General features: G+C 32.1%; 2 protein-coding genes across 4 annotated transcripts in view; both read left to right on the forward strand.

Annotated features, from left to right (window-relative positions):
- The window catches only part of LOC134253652 (homeobox protein cut-like 1), a 49727-nt gene extending 46480 nt beyond the window's left edge, over nucleotides 1-3247 (forward strand). For all 3 annotated transcript variants that reach the window (XM_062736225.1, XM_062736227.1, XM_062736226.1), the window contains one exon: nucleotides 1-3247. This exon is cut by the window's left edge and continues 1794 nt beyond it. The gene's annotated coding sequence lies outside the window, so the exon portion shown is untranslated.
- A 2819-nt stretch (nucleotides 3248-6066) lies between these two features.
- LOC134253646 (protein CASP-like) lies at nucleotides 6067-16029 on the forward strand. The gene is made up of 8 exons (XM_062736212.1): nucleotides 6067-6070; nucleotides 7418-7627; nucleotides 7719-7816; nucleotides 10922-11038; nucleotides 12116-12205; nucleotides 12832-12888; nucleotides 15594-15674; nucleotides 15961-16029. Exons 1-8 carry the CDS (start codon nucleotides 6067-6069, stop codon nucleotides 16027-16029), a joined length of 726 nt encoding a protein of 241 aa, XP_062592196.1.
- The last annotated feature ends 3501 nt before the right edge of the window (nucleotides 16030-19530 follow it).

Genomic DNA, 19530 nt, shown 5'->3' on the forward strand with positions numbered 1-19530 from the left:
TTTAACCATCACCAAAACATTCTCAAAAAATGGTGACTTCATTAATTCATGAGTGATTGCAGACGCTGGTGCTAAATGTTTTTTCATCACCATGAAATTTAGATCGCCTGGAAAATTGTTAGTGACGTTCATTTACTTAGCACATTTTGTATGTAGAAAAGTATATGATATTATAATGTTGGTGTCCTTTTAACAGAATCAACACAAGTACTAATGTTATGACTTTATGATATTTACTACGACTTATAATTACACCTGTAGTGATCAAGAGCACACAATACAGGTTTCAGTTTTTGTCATGGTAGTTCAGCCATTTCAGGGATAGGTCAGTACATGTGTTTTTTCTGTAAATGCCAAAAATAATTTCAAGGTTTCTTTCAAAATTATGCTTGCTACACCTTTTTCTCGAGTAGATTTTACTCTACACATAAAAAGAATCAAACATCATGTATCATACCATGCTGTATGAACAATAATCTAAGAATTTTTTTTCCAAGTGCCTGCTTTTCTTGCTCAAAACAAGATAAATTCTTTGACAACCCATTTGCATCTGTGTGTACATAAGTATATTCATTGTTAGAATTTTCAGATTTTGTTGTAGAATGTAATCTGCTTTTAAATATTATATATATATCTGAATTTTATGTTTTTGTATAGTTGTGCAATATTTCTGTATTCTACAAAACATTTATTTTGGTTTTATTTTGTACATTTAGCCAGGGGTACCAGCAATGGTGTTGTTTTTATTCAAGTGCTGCCTACACTACTAATATTTTCCAAAGATCGACACAAATTTTTATCCACAAAAATTTTAAGAATATAAACTGTACCAATTCTTTAAAATGTTTAATCTTTTAGGTACTAGTTTGTAAAATGCTCTAATATTTTTGGACTGTATATAAAGTAGAACCCACCAATATTATTTTGAATTCAATTTTAAATATTTTTATTTAGCATGTAAGATTAACCATTGCTTTTAAGCAACCTCCAAGGGCTCTCATTTCTTGACACAACTAGGTTGTTAACATTTAATTATATTTTTATTTTTTGGCTTTAATTTTTACATAGAATGGTTTAGCAGGCATTAACTGTTGATTTATTTTAGCATTATTAAAATTGTGTTCATTTCTTTGGGTAGTGTGCAAATATTAAACTACAGAGAAAGGTAACTGGTGAATATATCTATCCGATATATACAGTTTCGATCTTTAACTTGTTTTTCCGACAAGTTCATTAATTCATTTAAAATCAAAGATTCTGACAATTAATTACATTTATATAAAGCATTAATAATATTAACAATTAATTCAATGTCATTTACACAAGATAATCGTAAAATTAATCACAAAAATATAATCAAGGTAAATACTATATAAAGAGAAAGCTATGTGTTGTTTATTTGTTTTCTCTAAGTTTATTTTAGAATGCCTGTAACTGTAAATGGTTAAGGCTGACTTATTCATATTTTTGATTTGCTGTTTGAAAAGTGTATTTTTTGTTCCCTAGAGAGAATAGTTAATATTTTGTTAAGTAAAAGAACCATATTATATATTTTTTTTATTTAAATTGATAAAAAAAAAATGAAAGTCAACACACCTTTTTTTCTTCTCTGTCCCTTAAGGTATTTTAAAAATACTTATTTTAAATTGATATTAACTTCATTAAAAGGTGTCATTTCAAATGACACTTTGAATATAGAAATTCTTATGTGTGACACAATTTTTTGTTTCTATACATAAAGATAACTGCATTACTGACACAAAAAAAATGTCTTTCATGAAAATAGTGTTAGTGAACCTTGCATTGAATTAATTTTTAGTAGAAAACAAAAAAAGGCATGAAAGTGTTGTTTTGTGAATTTATAATTTTTCCCCCTTTTTTTTTTGCTTGAGGTTGTACAGCTTATGTCATCCAATATGTATTCAATAGATAGCATTTTCTCTACCACCACTTTTTCTATTCTTATGAAAGAGGCGTACAAGTGATATCTACTCACTTTTTGGTGGAAATTCCAATTCTGACAGTATTTGATGAAGTATTTTACGTTTAAATGTTATTCAAAATCTATTTCTCTTTGTTTTATTTTGTTTAATTTTATGTCAAAGTTTTTTCTTGCAATTTTATCCCTCCCCCTCAATTGTATTTAACATGGGGGGACGTCTACGTAATGTTGTGAATGTAATATAACCCTACATAAATGGTTTTGGTGAAATGATAACAGATTTTAAGAAAAATGTTTATTATAATCATATGCCAGAATTTATTTATACAGGTATGACCTATTTGTCAGTGAAATCTGAAGACTTGAAATAGCTTTAATTTGGAGTAGAAATCCTTAAAAATTCTGTGAACACTTGTTACCTTGACAACCTGTATAGAGACAATCTGGCGGCCATGTCTTGATGGTGAAGAGCACTGTTTAGTCTAAATAGCCCCACTTCCTTTGTATGTGTGTGTCTTTTTTTGTTGAATAAATCCAGCTGTAACTATTATTTCTATCTCCCCTTCATATAAACTTTTTTCTAGAGGATATGCATTTGCCTCTATTTTATTAATTTCATTTGCCTTTCTCCTAAAGGGTCACTTGGACCCTGCAGATTTTTTTCCTGGCTTGTAATTAATAGCCATTTCCTGGGAAACTACAAAAAAAAAATAGAAAGGACCTTTATAGATCCCACCTCTGCTACAAACCAAAGTTTAATTTTTTGTTCTTTTTTTGTATGTTTATTATTTTTCAATCTACCCAGCTTTGTGTTTGTGAAATATTTTTGTAATAAAATTGTCTAAAGACCATTTCAGAATTAAGGGCATTATGAGAAATATTTGCCAAAATATTCAGAGCATCCCCCATTTTTTTTTTAAATACACTACATGTTCCTTTGTAAGAAAAAACTTAGTTTCTTTCTTTTGTTATTTTAAATATAGAAGATAGATTTATTACCTGTTTTGTTTTTAGATGGTTCTTCTTTGTACAATAATAGTTTGTTTTAGGTAAGACACAAAATTTGCTCAGTATTCAGTTCTTTTTCAAGATTTCAAATCCTTGGACATGAATGAAAGTGTTAAACATAATCACGTCTAGTCTGAGAGTGGCTACAGCCTGTTTCTATATATATTGTATCATATCTACATGTTCATTATAACACAGTGCATTTCAAATGTTTTATTTTATTTGTTATCCATACCTACTAAAGATAAGTATATATATATAGGTGCTTAAACATCAATAAATATTTCTAAACTGAAAGATTTGTGTTACTTCTTTTCTTTGCCAAGGAAGGAGTCAAAGTTTCATCAGGAAACATGCAGAACTTGGACATGTTGTCGCTATGAGCTGTTGTAACCTGTCAAAGAGTTACAAAATGATCTTGAAAAACAGAGAAAACCATTAGTAAAAATGTGAAGAATTTTTCTTTTATAAACATTGGATGACCTTCATAGTCTTTAAGTTTAAATATTTGAAAAGTTTCAATGTCAAAAACATTTACATGTATGTAAGAAGTCAAGTGCCTGCTCTATAATAAGGGCCTAAACTGATAACCCTACTGAAAACCCTGAAATGTTTCTAGAAAATTGTAAATTCCAAGATACTAAGCACTAAATTTTTACAACAATTCCTTTTTTTTAAAGCTAAAAAAAATGACATTCTAAATAATAACACTGTTGGAAGAAACTGCTGTATGAGTGTTGTGTTGATCTAACGATTTGAAACTTTGTACCCTCCAAAGGGTGTCCGCCGTTTCTCGGTTTTCACCTCAACCGTTGGCTGTACTTTTGATGTAAAGGACAAGGTATGGTAACAGCCGACTTTGGTCCCTTATTTGGTGTAAATATTAAAACACAGATAAAATTGTGATCGTTTGAAGTTAAAAATCTTAAATGATGCTTGTTTTAAAAGTAGCATTAATTGAAAGGGTGCACGGATGCCACAAGAGGGTGACAAAATGGGACACTTTACTGAATTTACTGATTTCTTGTGAAAATTTGTTAATCAGTAAATCTGGGACACTTTTCACTTCGGAAAACATATAGAGCACAAGATTGCCTATCTGAGATTTTTATACACAAAATGCATCTGGTACTAGTACATGAAATATATATTAGTACATTTGGTAGAAAGGCAAGCTTCATCTTCGCAAGCCACGGGTTTTGTGTCCATTGTAGGAACATAATGGATACAAATCCCGTGGCTTGCGACGACGGGCAAGCTTATGCTCTATGTTGAGAAAATTCGGAAAATGACATATTTGTGACCTTCCTACGACCTTTTTTGTGCCATTACTCAGAATCAATGCTTATTTTGTAACAATGATGAAAACGTTATTTTAATGATGAAGTATTGCATCGTTCATAGAGACTTGCAACACCACGGGCCATGAAGGGGTCTTAGCCAATCTCGTCCTTTGAAGGATTGAAACCATTGTAGAAAATGCCTTGCTCCCATAAATGCAAATGAATAAACAAACATCTAAAATAATGAATGAAAATGCTTTCACCTGAAGCCAGTAGCAAAAATGTATTACTATAGTCTTTGATGATGGGCCAATCCAGATGCAATACGAGCACTGAGGGCAAAAATTCATTAACATCATTTGTAAATAATTAAGGACCTTCAATTTTATATCGGTGTTCTGAAAACAAACTAATTATTTTTCTTCACTTCAAAACCACATTTTCCAAATTCAGAATTTAATTTGACAATCTGAAATATATGAAGGAAAAGTCTAGTGGTTACAACCCTTGGTCCTTCCCCTCCTATTAACCCCTCACGTGCAGTGAGATTTATTGAAGATCGTATAGACTACGATTTTGGTCCTAGATCTGTAATGAAATGACGGTAAATGTTTCCAATAGACTGGTCCCGAACACCGGTCATTAATTTTGTACGCTGAACTGTCGGACTGATGAATATTAGAGGGTTACCTGTCAAAACCGCCCGTGTGTCGTCCTATCCCTAATACAGGTCCAGGGGGGATAGGTGCATTCAATATAAACATCAGACATCAGTACAAGAAAATTGATGGAAATAATATGTTAGAACAAAGACCTGTGAAAGAATTCATTAAAATGTTATTTTTAAAATCAGTTAATAAACCACGCGATCATATTATCCCAAATTAAAATATCTACACACAATTTTAAAACAGTGCTGCGACTTGTGTTTGAGTGACAGAAATCTTATAAAGACACTCAAATCATCGGATTTGAAAGTTCGTTTCCACCTTTGCTTCAGTGTTTTCGCGAAATTAAGGGTCACACCAAATACATCCTCTGACATGCACAGTGTATTTTGACTGGTTCTTGTCATTATGATAATAATTTACACACAAACAAATCTACAATATTATAGGCTTAAAAGTATAGTTCAAGAAGTCAATTGTATCGGGGAAGGTGTGTGGCAAGCTTCTAGAATTCTGCAACAGAGCCTTTGGCGTTTCTATTTTCGATAACCAATAAATAAAAGCACCATAAATTTATGATTTATTCTCAATATCTGTGTCTTGTCATAAATTTTCACGACAGTTGACAACGGGGAAACTATTGCACCATGAAACCTTCAAAAACTTTTAGTATATATTGCGAACCATCACCTTGACAAATGTCGAAGCATGAAGGTTTTGCTTCACTGAATCATATAACATATGTATATATTGACTTTGCTCTAATGAAGGCATCATATCGTTTATTGACATGCATAGAGAATAGATGCGGGAGTACAGTGTGATATGAATTTCTGATCAGATACATCCAGTTTGAAGTAAACATCGAACCGCAAAATACAAAATCAAAATTCAGAATTTCAAAAATTCATTTCGTTGCTAAATGGCTTATCCTCCTTAAAAAGTACAATTTCAATTCTCTAGAAAAGGCTTAAGTATGGACAAATAAGAATGGGGGTGCGAGGTTCTCTTGACATTTTGAATTGCATTCAATATCAACATCAAATTCAAACAAATGAAGACCAAAAATATATTAAACTGTTAATCACATAACTCAAAACGTGGAAAAAAATCACACATAAAATGTTTTTGTTTAAATTTGAGGTACATTTGATATTAGTCTAGAATGAGTAAGTTTTCATAAAATTAATGATGTCGTTCAAAGTAAATTATATCCTTTGGATACCGTCAGAATGAATCAAAGTATATCAGTCGCTAATTTCTATCAAGGGCGGATGACCACAGGGTGCGACTAATATTAATTAATTACGCCAATGATCCTGATTCCGTGAAAATTAATGCCCTTACCTTTAATGAAAGAAAAAAACCCAGCAGTAACAGGATCGGGGTCATTTCGCCGCGGGTAAATATGGAAACTTTGACAGAGGCCTGAAGATGTATTTGTCAAAATTGCTTGCATGCGTAACTGACGCAAAGTGTGGTTACAGTACAATTGATTGAAAATTTCGCCCTCTTGTCCATTTTTGGGCCTTTTTTTTAGACCCATGATGAAGGACTGCTACTTCTAGTACATGACAGTTCGAACGGCGCCATCCACCGAATTAGCCTTTAGACAAAAGACATCCCTATACTATATATACATGTATTATAAACAAAAAAATCGGGGACCCCATTAATACATGTAATATATTGCTGAAATTACTATTATTTATGCATAAATGTGTATAATTTAATCAGCGCTCTATGAACTTGAAAATTCAATATCTTGTCTAGGTACCAAAATTAGATCACAAATCATGTCGATTTCTGAAATCGTTTGAGAAATAGTATGGGGGATTAGGGGCTATGAAGAATTATGCACAAAATATAATGATTTCAGCTTATTTGATTCCAAAATTTTTCATATGAATCAGGCAATAAATTATTTGTTTATAAACTTTTAGGATTAAATTACTTTTATATACAAACATTTTACAACATCCCGATTGAATACTTATGCAATGACTATTTCTTTTGTCATTTGAATGCAATACAGGACATGTGTTAATTATAAGTACAATTCAATTGAAATTTATTGTAACATAAAGATGAAATAGTTCAAACGATAAAATTTGATCAGTTAAATGAATTACGATGTTGAAAACGGTTTTGCCAATTTTCATTATATGCCTCTCAATGTGCTTCAAGGTTCTTTGCAAAGCTCCATAAAAGTAATTTCATATCATGTTAATAAACATTGGTATCAAAATGCTTGGACGGTGATAAAAATTTCTACTTTTAATTAACAACAAAGAACCTTGAAGCACATTGAGAGCATATAAGAAAAATAAAAGTCAAAGCATCACTAAATTTATTTATTTTATCATACACAGGTTTCCCAGTAAACATATTCGAATATACGAAAAATATTCTTTTTTTAATCCAATTAATTTAGATTAACGATAAAGTTTTGAATATACACTCTTTTTGTTGTAAAAGTGATTTAAAAACTAATTAAAGAGGTTTACCAATTTCAGAACGGTACCGGAAGTTACAAGAAGACTACAAGGAAGCTGTCTCCACAGTCCAGGAACAGAAACTGCTCACCACCCAGCTGGAGGAGGATCTGCGCAGTCTCAATGCCGTGTCATCCATGTTCCGGGGGGAGGCCGAAGGGGAGACAGTTACCGGAAGTCAGGGCGAAGCAGGTGCTGTAGCAGAAGTATTCAAAGATGTCATTCCATCAGGTATACCTTTAAGAAAGATTGCAACAATTATTTAATTTCTGTAATTTTTACATGTACATATTCAATGTCCCGCGTTTTGTTTCTGCTTCAGTTGCCACTCCCGGGGATAAGTCTGCAGTTGATTCCATCTTGCCCATCGTACAGAGTCAACGTGAACGATATCGACTGCGCGCGCAGGAACTGGAAGCTGTAAGTATATGTACTTGAAAACATCACTTGAGAGTGATGCTATTCATAAAGTTTGAAATAAATTCACTTTTCGAATCAAGTTTTTAACAGATTTTTACATATCCAAGCTCTTATATACATGCACAATGACATGCATTAATTCGTATGTGTAGAAAAGGCAAAGGGCAAAATATCTTAAACAAATTGTGACTGTCAGCCTGGTCAAGTGAGTTAGAGCGAAAATAATCCTCTAAACAATACGTAATTAAGTAACCAATTAATGAGTTTCAACCACCAATCGTCTTATTGACATTAACATCCGAAAAGATAAAAAATAGTCGTTTTCAGATGAAATTTTTTTTGGTATTGTTGAACTTTAAAAACAATTTATTGAATTTCAATTGACTAAAAAATTACTACTTATTTTAAATGTTGATGAAATGTCAACACGGTCGCATGCATCTTAATTTATTGGAACGATTGTGGATTTTCCAGGACTGGTAAATAAAACATCCTGTTTTTCAAACTGTCAGTCTTATGTCCCATCAATGCATCAATATAGCTTGATTTTTTTTATTATTACATATTCATTAATTCGACCCTGACCTTAATGTTCTACTTTTTACCATCCAGGATGTAGGTTTGTAAATATTGATATATCCGTCATAGATTTACTTAAATGAAAACAAAAAAAAAATGTTCGTATTGGCCTCGCATTTTGTACGGTCAAGAATAAATGTGTGACAATAAGATTTATATTAAAACAAGTAGTTTTTGTTGCATTGTTTGATTTATTTATTCATCCTTGAACGTGCAACCCAAGTAATAAAACTTTCTTTGGTTATATTCTTAGTTCTAGAAACAATTTTAGCTGAAGGGGGTTTTGGAAGTATGAAAACATCATTTTACTTGCTGCGATAGGTTTCGATATTTTTATATATAGCTAAAGCCATTTTTTGCGATTGCTTACTTTCTGAAAAGTACTTCGTTGTCGTAAGGTCTTAGAATTGCTTTCAGTGAGTGACCAGGTCCTGGGATCATGAAATATCTTAAACATAAATCAAAATGTCTCTTTTGTGATAAAATGAATCTGAAGACCACTCCTGTATGAAAATGCTTTCAACGCTGCATCAACATGCTGTTGTTGTCTGCAAATTAAAAAAATTAGAACACCAAAGCGAAAATTTTACAGTAAATGTTCTAGCAAGCCTCTTCCTTTACTCCTAAATGACATATAAACAGCAGCCAAGGAGAAACTTCAGTAGTACTGAATAACAGTGTATTTGTAGTGGTGTTAATCAGATGTGGAAACCTAAAAAGTCCAAATAATCTGTGAAATTTTTTATCAGAATCAAGTAGTGCTAATTGTTATTCGACATTTAGATATATTGTTAATTGTTTTATCAATTAACAATATTTCCTTCATCTTCTTACGTGAATAGACGCCATTGAGTCTGACCCATCTGTTTCACATTTTGATATTTTATACGAAAAAGACGTAAATGGTAACCTGATAAAAAAAAATCTTTATAAAGTATAAACGTGGTAAGTTAAACTTTTCTATCGTCAACTTATCGTGGCGTAGAACTTAATATACCCGTATTTTCTTTTCAGCATGTAGAATTTATGCCTGCGAGTTGCAATGGTTTAATATGCAAAAAAGTGTGATCGATTGTAAAATGAGCTATAAACTATAGACAGATAAGCAGATGACACAAGGCTATCAACAGTCTCGTTTACTGTCAACAGTTCGCAGCTAGATTCTACGGTCAAAACAATGGTTTCATCATCAAAATTAATACAATCAATCGTTAAGTTGAATGTTGACTGACGTTTTTCATACACATTTTTAGGCTATTTTTTTACATCGAATTTTCCTTCCATACATGTAAGAAGGAGAACACGTTGAAAGTGATCGATCGACAGGGGATGCTTACTCCTCCATGACACCTGATCCCATCTCTGATGTTTTAGAGGCCCGTGAATGCTTTGCTCCGAATTTGCATTGTTTCAATGATATTTTGAGCTTGATTATAATATTGTTCAGTGTTCACTGTCTTCACATTTGATTTTAAAAGTCTTAATCTGATTCACGTTCCCGTGGCCACGTCTCATGGTACTCTTACCTCTGCCCGAATTTGAATAGATGTTCCACATCTATAAAATGTCAGGTAATAAGTTTTTGATTTTAAAAAGGCGATTATTGCAATTGGTAAAAAAAGAGAAAAATCTTCGTTAAATTATAATTGTTAGTTTTTAGTGAGGAACACACATCTTTTATAATTTTGAGGCTGCATTTGAATTTTTAAGTTCTTAGATTATATATCAGCTTGATTGACTCCAAAAGCAAAATAAACAATTTGAAACTCAGATTTTTACGTGCATTTCTTGGAATAGAGCTCATGAAAAAAGATTACAGTGTTTCTGAAAGTGTCATCTGCAACGTAATTTGTAAACTTGTTACTTGTGAAGGAAATTCTGATTCTCTTCAACCCCTTCCTATCATTTATCATATATACGTGTACAGAGATCGTTCCGTTTTCTGGTTTTCTTGTTCGATTTAACTTAAGAGTACTTCTGTTGGTGTACATGGCAGTTGTTCCCGGCCCCAGCCGTGATAGATCAATGTTTTATCCCAGCCTTGATCGATGTTCTTCAATACTGTCGCCCGCCAGACACACAGAATACTTTCCTTACAACACGTTTTGGAGCTTCTTATCTATGTTTTCATGCTGTAGGATGCAATTTATTTTTGGCCTTCCTTGAAGGCAAAAATCAAGGAATCTTGTAAATAATAACAACGCAATAGTTTACATCAGGCTACTTTAAATCTTCCTGATGCATTCATGGCAAATAAAAGGGAATTTAATTTTTCATTAAGAAAATGTTAAAAGAATTAATGTTATAATTCAAAATTATATGCATTATCAATCACTGCTATCAAAGCAGCATAGACTCCCGAAATCTACAAAAAGGTCACAGATTTTGCCTTTACCTCCCAGTAAATTCAAAATTTACAGCACGACAAAAGGAACAATTTTTTTGTAAAACTGTATAAAGTTGCATAATCATAAATTTTTTCATCTGGTTTTGATTTAATTCCATACTCATCTTTTGTAATTTTAGCACTCGCTCGGACAACAACAACAGATCATGCTCCTACAGAACGAGATAGACAAGCTCCGCTCTGACAATGTCAAGCTCTACGAAAAAATACGCTTCCTCCAAAGCTACCCAAGCAAGGTACAAACTCAGTTTATATTTTCTATGTGAACTCACGGGCAATATTGAGTATGTGCATGTATAATGCTCATTGCAAAAAGTATATTGGACAGACAATATTTGGAATAATTATTTACTTATTAGATGACATTTTTGAATGAACTAAGACTTAATAAGTGGAGGACACAATGCAAGTGGTAAAACTTATTAATGCTCCAGTTTCTGAGTGACAATATATAATAAGTATGTATAGTTTTTGGAGATAAAGTCTTCCAACAATCTGTTGGAATTCCCAAGGGTACCTACTGCGCCCCGTTATTAGCCTACTTTTGTATTTATATGAAACAGGATTTATTCAAAAGTTTGTACAAGAGAAGAGAAAAACATTTTGTTGTGAATTTAATTCAGTATATCACATGGAACTTGAAATGTAAAACACAACAGAGTTTAACACATGTATCTGTTTCATAATTGGATATTTTGCGAGAAAAGACGTCAATGGAATCTAACAACAAAACTTGATGATAAACGTTATGACCTCAATATATTTTTTGTCCACATTCCTTACTTATGTAGCAATATACCCATATCACCTAAATATAGGGTTTATCTCCCGGTAGTTTCGATAAACAAGACTGTGCTCAACATACGATCACTTTTTAAAACGAGGCAATCTACATGTTTTTACCATTCATGTGGTTAATTAAAGAAGGATATTAACAGTCTCGTTTGAAGTCATCATCATGCAAGGTCGATACAATGACCCCAGAATCAAATACAATCTTCATTAGATCAAATTTTGACTCACGTTTTATATACTAATTGTTAGACCCTTTATAATTTACACACTGAAATTCATAAGTTTACCCGATCATGACAATGAGAACACGTTGATAGGGGATGCTTACTCTTCCATAGCACCTGATCCCGTCTCTTGTGTTTTTGGAGGTCGACGATCCGTGTTTGCTCTGCTCTCGTTTTGTATTGTTCAAATGAAATAATTTAAGCTGAAATACTGTTCCTTTTTTCCATATTTCATATATGTACATGCACTTTTTTATAAGAAAATTATTAATTGGTGACGTCTTTATTATGCAGGGAGGACATGCTTCCACCGAGGACGCGGAGAGTCGATACTCGATGCAGTATGAGGAACGTCTGGACCCATTCTCCACTTTCAGCCGGAAGGTAGATGACGTCACAGCCTTACACATAAAATATTAATTTTATATACTAGTACATGTACCTGCAAAAATTTTATCGACAGTATGCATTTTAAGAAATAGAGAAAAGGGAAACATATTTTGTAATTGTTGGTATAGTAGAACTGAATTTTAAAACAGTATAAGGGGACGGTAACGGGAGTGTTTACATGGGCGCTTAATGGGGCGAATTCGGTATCATTATTCATAAACTTCGTAAATAAATTTCTTGCCAGGGGCAAACTTATTTCAAGATGTTTTTAACTATTAATAACTTGTAAATATACTGTTATAAAAACTTGATGGTGAAAATAGATTTCATCGAAAGAGTTGTATTATTAATGCATCTTTAATTTTTAAAACAGGATAAGAATTTTATGTTTAATTTTCGTGATTTGAATTTTAATACGTTATTTTTCCTGGTCGATAATTTTACAATATTTCCGATATTTGATTCACAGCTACGTGATACTATCAGGAAATGAAGCTCATTAATATAAAAACGCATTGTATATATGATAATTAAATAACTGAAAATGAGTTGAAAGAGATTAATATATTTGAAAAGTTTATGATTTAACCATATTAATTCAGTTGATCGTTCTTTTTCAGGAAAAACAGCGGAAGTACATGAATCTCAAACCATATGACAAAATCACCCTAAGTATGGTAAATATATGACGTCATTGCAAGGGTTTATTATAGAGGAATTTTGAATTTAAAATTATGGTCATTTTTGTTACTGGTAAATGACATTGCAATATCTTTGATTAATGATAGAGTTATCAAGTTGTGATTTCTTCCTTCATCTAGTAAATTCAAAATCACATGAGACCGTGGAATCAGTTCAATTCGTGGGGTTCAATGTTAGTGGGTAAGCACATTTGTTGGTTCGGTCGGTCGAACACTGAAAAATTCCTGCATTGAATTCAAATAAGGGTCTTTAAACCCGGTCCCTCTCCATGCCTCAAATAGTTTTTTTCTTTCTTTTCCTTCTTCTTCTTCTTATTTTTTTTATTTTCTAAATAAAGTTACTAAGGGGCCTGCATAAAGCATAAAAGGAAACTGTATTTCGGGTATTATTTAAAGTATTTATCTTTTATTTTATCCTAGTAAAAAGCATCCATATATATATAAACTATATGTATATCATGGATTTGAAATACACCTGCAGTTTCAATTGGAAAGACAAATAGAAATTAAAATGTCAAATAAAATTCTGATTTCTTAATGTTATTAATGACAAAAACATGACACACATCCGATTGTACAAATAAAAGACGGCTGGTATATCAGTTTTAATTTGTTAAAATTAATTTTTACCGTGTAAGCCATGTTTCATTGAATCAAAATTCACAATGACCTATGGCTCTTTTCGTAAACAAAGAAACCATGTGATTTAGATCGCACACGCAAGAAGCTGACAAAATACTTTTTCTCTTGTGTTATGGAAACATGAATTTTTCAACATTTGCGGTAAATAAATTAATCATTCAGTGAGATACACAAGTCAACAAAAAGAAATCGGACATTTAATCAAGATCAGGCTCGTGTCTTCAAATGTCAGATTTCCATTAAAACTTGATATGAACGTTAAAATTTTAATCACTTTGCACCAGCTGCTATTTAATAAAATTGAGATAACAATCTTTATTCCATTTTTTAAATAAGTTATGTTGTGTGTCAGTGTGATGAAAAATTGACATCTTTCTCCAAAGGTCTTTTGCAAACTCTGCAATTTGTGCATATGATGAATTATTAATGTTAAAAATTCCCAGGCTAAAGGTATACTGGATACATCTCTATATTTTTTTATGTGTTCTTTTGTGCATCTTTATGTTGAGCAACTTTTCATTTTAATTGTAATGCTTATAATGCACATGTCAATTTAAGAGAGACAAATTGAGATAGAACAGTTGCATCATCGATTGACAACACTTTTCAATGGTTTTTTTTTGTTTTTGTTTTGTTTGTTTGTTCTGTTTTGTTTTGTTTGTTTGTTTGTTTGTTTTTTTTTTTAAATTGTCAAATTGACAGTAAGAACTAAGAAACCAGCGAAATGTTCTAATGATATACAAAATTTGAAGATTAGATATGTATTTTGTAAAAGTAAAAATTCAAATGAAATTCCAATGCCAAATATGTGTGTTCTGTCATTAAAAGCCATGCAATATTGTACATCCGGACACAAAAAAATTTTAAGATCCAACAAAATGACTTCAGTTGTGGATTTTAACAGGGACTTTTTTCCCCGTTCCCTTACATACCATGATGACATACTATGAAAAATAAAACAATAGGTTGTTTGAAGTAATGAAACATAAAAACTCCATAAAATGTGAACAGCGCCAGTACCTGTGAAATTGAAGCATTATTGTCAAACCATTTCACAAAACGCCATCCGGTTAATGACCTAATATGCGTTTTACATAAGTCATTAGAAAAAATGTGATTATAATGAACAGAAAGTAGAACGTCTTAAAAAGGCACAGGACGCTCATGACCGTAGGAACCGGGGGAGGGGACGAGGGGACCGTGAATCCCCCCCCCATAATTTTGCCGATATATAGAGTATTACTATATGCTTGTGCCCCCTCAATAAAACATTTGATGACCTTTTTTGTATTTGTTTTTTTTTTTCTTTTTTTCCTTGTCAAGCAATTTTTGTTACCTAAAATTAAATGTTTGACTGTGCCCCCCCTCCTAACTGAAATTGCTTCCTATGGGCCACTACCTATGGTGTATACATGTATCAGTGTGAGGGGGGAAATCTTGCATAAGATATAAAACAACAAAAGTCAAGCATTCAATAAAACAACTACGCGGATAACCAGGGTCTTACGCTCTTCAATTGTGATGTATTGCGAACGAAGTTTCAAATTTCTTTAACGATAAAATGTATATTTGATTTGAAAAGGATGCATATCTGTTTTTTAATCATATTTTTGCTTTAAAAAATTTACATGTCAAATTCAAACCATTAAGATATTCATCAAATACTTCCAGTTGTTTTAGGTGTGTTATTTGTATTCCGCATTTATTTACAGATTTAGGAGGTATATAGAATTTGTATTTCATTCTTTTGTGTCCGGACCCAAAAGCGTCTAGAGTCACATTTTTTTTTCCTTTTATCATATAGACATAGATGTTATGTGTCATAAATGTAACCTGAATCCAGTTTTCTTGAGCTTTTATGAATGAAGTATTGGGGGGAGGTGAAAGATAATGAAGTACAGGGGAATGAATTGATACATTACTTTGTGGCATATTGATCATATATCATGCATACTTTTTTAAAGTAGTTTCTTACATATAAATTACAAAGTCTTTATCATTGTGATAATTATTGATATCCTATAATTTCATTTTAACAGGGACGCTTCATCATGGGGAATAAAGTTGCTCGGACCATTACTTTCTTCTACACCCTTCTACTTCACAGCCTTGTGTTCTTGGTGAGTACAAAAATATATTTAATTCTGTAATCGACTGATTAACCGATAAAAAATGCAAAAATTATACCGACCATTGTCCAGATATGATAAACAGAATGCAGTAATGACATATTTCATTTTGGCATCTGATTTTGATAAATTATTAATCATACGCAAGACAAAACCGAAGAGAAAAACTGTATGAACCACAATTTGCACTTGCCATTTCTATAAAAAGCATGAAAAAGACGCGAATGTTTTCTTTTTAATGCCGATCTTGTCAATATGTGGTGTTGATTTTTGACAGGTACTGTACAAGTTGGCCCACACGGAGTCTTGCAAGCGAGACTATGCGGCGGACTGCCACGCAAAGTAAGACTTCATACATATTGAGATTAGAATGCTGCATTCCGATCGCACAAGTACATTTTGAAACACGGTTTTATATGGAAATTGGTGTAAATTGCAAATTTGCACGTAAAATTTTTAGGAAATAAATTTTCTTTTACGCAGAAATTAACAAATTATTCATGGACCTAGAAATTACCTATTAGCCATAGTAATACATATACACAATGTCATTGCTTACGTGGAAAAATTGATCTGATATGTTTGTCCGTTTCAAATACAGTACTTCTAAAGACCATTCTAGTACATGTACATATAATTCATAAAGCGATGACTATAAATATATCCAAAAAAATCGTTTGAGATACTGCAATTGATTTTTGTTCCTCTTTAAACGAAATATCCCCATGTATATCACTAATGCTTTTTTTTCAATTTTGCAGTGAATGGATAAAAAAAACACCCCTAACACCCCACTTTTGATATAATTTCTACATTGATGATGGGGTGGAGAGCATTTTTCTTTTGTACAGTTGTACAATTGATTTTCGTATTAGGCACACAAACATTTTTGGCAAATATAATTGATACAGTAAAAACACGTTCATAAAAATAGACTCCCAATATTTATAATTACAAAGCACGTATCTGACATTCCATTGAATTTTAACGAAGAATATTTTTTATGCGCACCCAATAATAATATATTTCAAATCGGACCACAGGTCGTGGACAGCGAGTGAAATTGCAAATCATAACGTCACCTTTGAATTAAAAATTAAATAGTTCGCCAATACCACCGCCATAAAGCATCAGCTTCATCCATTGACACTAATGGCGAATGTCAAAGTCTGCATACGATTATCATTCGTGGCCTAATATTGTATTCTGTGAAGAGAGGTAAACCGTCGGCTAAATTTAAGAAAAACTGTCAATAATTAATGTTTGTTGTCGTCTTTATATTATCTTTGTGATATATATCCCTATTTAGCATTCGGCTATATCTTCATGTGTCAGCGTCAATTAACGCGTAGCTAATTGCGAAAAACGTAATTTTAAATTACAAATTTTGAAACATTTCCACGCTTATGCATGAATTATCATAATTAAATGAAAGTCGCCCAGGTCGAACACAGTGTGCATCATTGGTTTTTGTTTTCTTTTTAAGGTTTGCAGAACACATGCTCAAGGTCCACGGCGCGAAGGACGACCACGATCAATGGCCACATGTAGCAAAGGGTGTCGGGATATGTGCAACGCGACCTAATATGGTACGACTTGACCAATCGGAGCTTATACAGAAATATATATTTTTTCTAAAGAAAAACAATTTTATTATTGGAAATATGGAATCTCTTCATTCCTGTAAACATCTTGCGGAAAATTATGAAACTGGTATATTTTTTTAAAATATTTTAAATCATAATCTTGGATTGTAAATTGCATTTACCATTTTTTCTAACATGTACCATATCATGGACTAATTATATAAGCTGTAATAAATTTCTTGCCTGTTGTATTTTATTTTAAAATTCTCAATAAAGATGGGATCAATGGAAATAAACCAAGTCTTTTGTTATGTTATGCACAAACTTTTTTTTATGGACTTCAACTCGACGTATTATTAATTAACAACAGTTCTTTTTCTATTCAAGTCGACACGATATATCCCAGCGAGCTTGAAATAAGAGATACCACAAATCTAACACATCGATCTGTTTTATATTTGGATATTTTTAAATAAAAGATGTTAATGTTTAACTAATAACAAAGTTGTAAGATAAACCTGATGACTTAAACTTTTCAATAGGTAACTGTCCTTACTTATGCAGCAATATCTCTTAATTAACACCCGCATACGGGATTGATTTGATACGCAATAGAATGCTCCTCATGTTTCTAAATCGAGGTAAGTTATTGCATGACAAACAAGTTGCTGAAACAAGAATATCAACAGACTCGTTTTAAGTCATCATTTTGTAAGTTTCCTTAATGTCAGTTCAATGGTCTTGTCAGCAAATAGTGGGTGCATTCTATCATTAAGTCAAATGCTGACTAACGTTTATCATACTTATTGTAAGGTCAATATTTACGCACTGAATTGTATGCGGATTTTTTCATGACAAGCTCATTTCTCCTTGGCACCTGATTCCACCTATGATGTTTTAGAGATCCGTGTTTGCTCTGCCCCTGAATTGTACTTGTTTGAATAGAATTTTGAGCTTGAGCCTTGAATACTGATCGTTTTATCCATTAATTCCAATAATTGTTGAAAATGACCACTAAAAGGAAAGAAAATGGTATTTCTTTTGATATTTTTTCGCAATGTTTAAAGTGAAAACAATTTGCAATATAGTGATATATACCTTACTTAACAAAGCTTCAGCATAGAAAATTAGTGCACGATTTTCTGTAGTCGGCACTGATCGAGCAGTTTGACAAGTTTTTTTGTTCTTTTTTGTGAAAGCGCCTATTGCGATACGGGATTGGGTTCCAATGTCATAAAACTTTGATGGGATCAGTTCTGATATTAGTCTCAGATTTTCTACCATATTTATTTTTCTTAAATAAAGTCTGGGATCAAAAGTGAGCTCATCTAAGGACTAGTCCTTCTACACTTCGTGGTTGGTAATACGATTTTTTATTCGCCGACGGTACATAGTATACATGCACACTACCAATATATATTTCACTGAATCCGTAGACAATTTAGACTAAAAATTTGTTTGGAAAAAAAATCATTCAACATTCCCCTCAACAATTGACTACATATTTGCTACCAAACACTGCTCAAACAATTTGAAAAGTGATTAGTTTAATTGTGATATCCTTGTGTCATCAAAGTATTTTTTCGATTGCTTGCCTTATACCTAAATATTGTTTAATGCACGTATAACAAGCTCTTCTGTATCGTTTCTACTGGGAGACATACAGATAACAGTTAGTTTGTCATGAATGTCTTTCTCTTTAAAATATCCAAATATAAAAAAGATGTATTAGACTCTTTGTTGTCATTTCTTTGGATTCAAGGCGATACAATGAATATCGATTTAACGTAAGAATGAAAATGTCAAGAAATCTTTTAAATTTGGAATAAATTCCGTACCATATCTGTTCAAGTATTTCTCGGAAATATGCGAATGTTGTGTCATAAAAATGTATTTTAAGGCAGGATATATTAGTAGTGAGTCTTTGCTTCATCTATTTGTTTTACAAAACAAAGAAAAAGAAAAAAGAAAACTTGGAGGATAAAATTTCAAAAATATGGAGCAAAGATCCACTTATATCGGAAAATAGAGAACAGTATTAAGGCCAGATAATTATTCTTTTTTTTTTTGACCTCTTTCTTGAATATGCATAGGCAAATAATTTCAATCTTTGTGCAATTTTAGCATATTGAGGAGATTTTACATATAATATACTATAATTTTTAAATGAAAGCATTTTTGTTAAAATTGAGATTCAATTTTTCACCTTCGTGTCTTTCGAACTATTTGTTCGCCCATCTCCTTTGTTGCTCTCAAGTCAA

This window comes from Saccostrea cucullata, unplaced genomic scaffold, assembly GCF_032062105.1.
Source record: "Saccostrea cucullata isolate Sc308-1 unplaced genomic scaffold, CSIRO_AGI_Scuc_v1 ctg418, whole genome shotgun sequence".
Taxonomy (NCBI): Eukaryota; Metazoa; Mollusca; class Bivalvia; order Ostreida; family Ostreidae; genus Saccostrea; species Saccostrea cuccullata.

Coding starts and splice junctions, on each gene's coding strand:
- LOC134253646 (XM_062736212.1), top strand. Junction 7,628..7,718: donor CAAAGATGTCATTCCATCAG/GTATACCTTTAA, acceptor TTTCTGCTTCAG/TTGCCACTCCCGGGGATAAG. Junction 12,889..15,593: donor ACAAAATCACCCTAAGTATG/GTAAATATATGA, acceptor TCATTTTAACAG/GGACGCTTCATCATGGGGAA.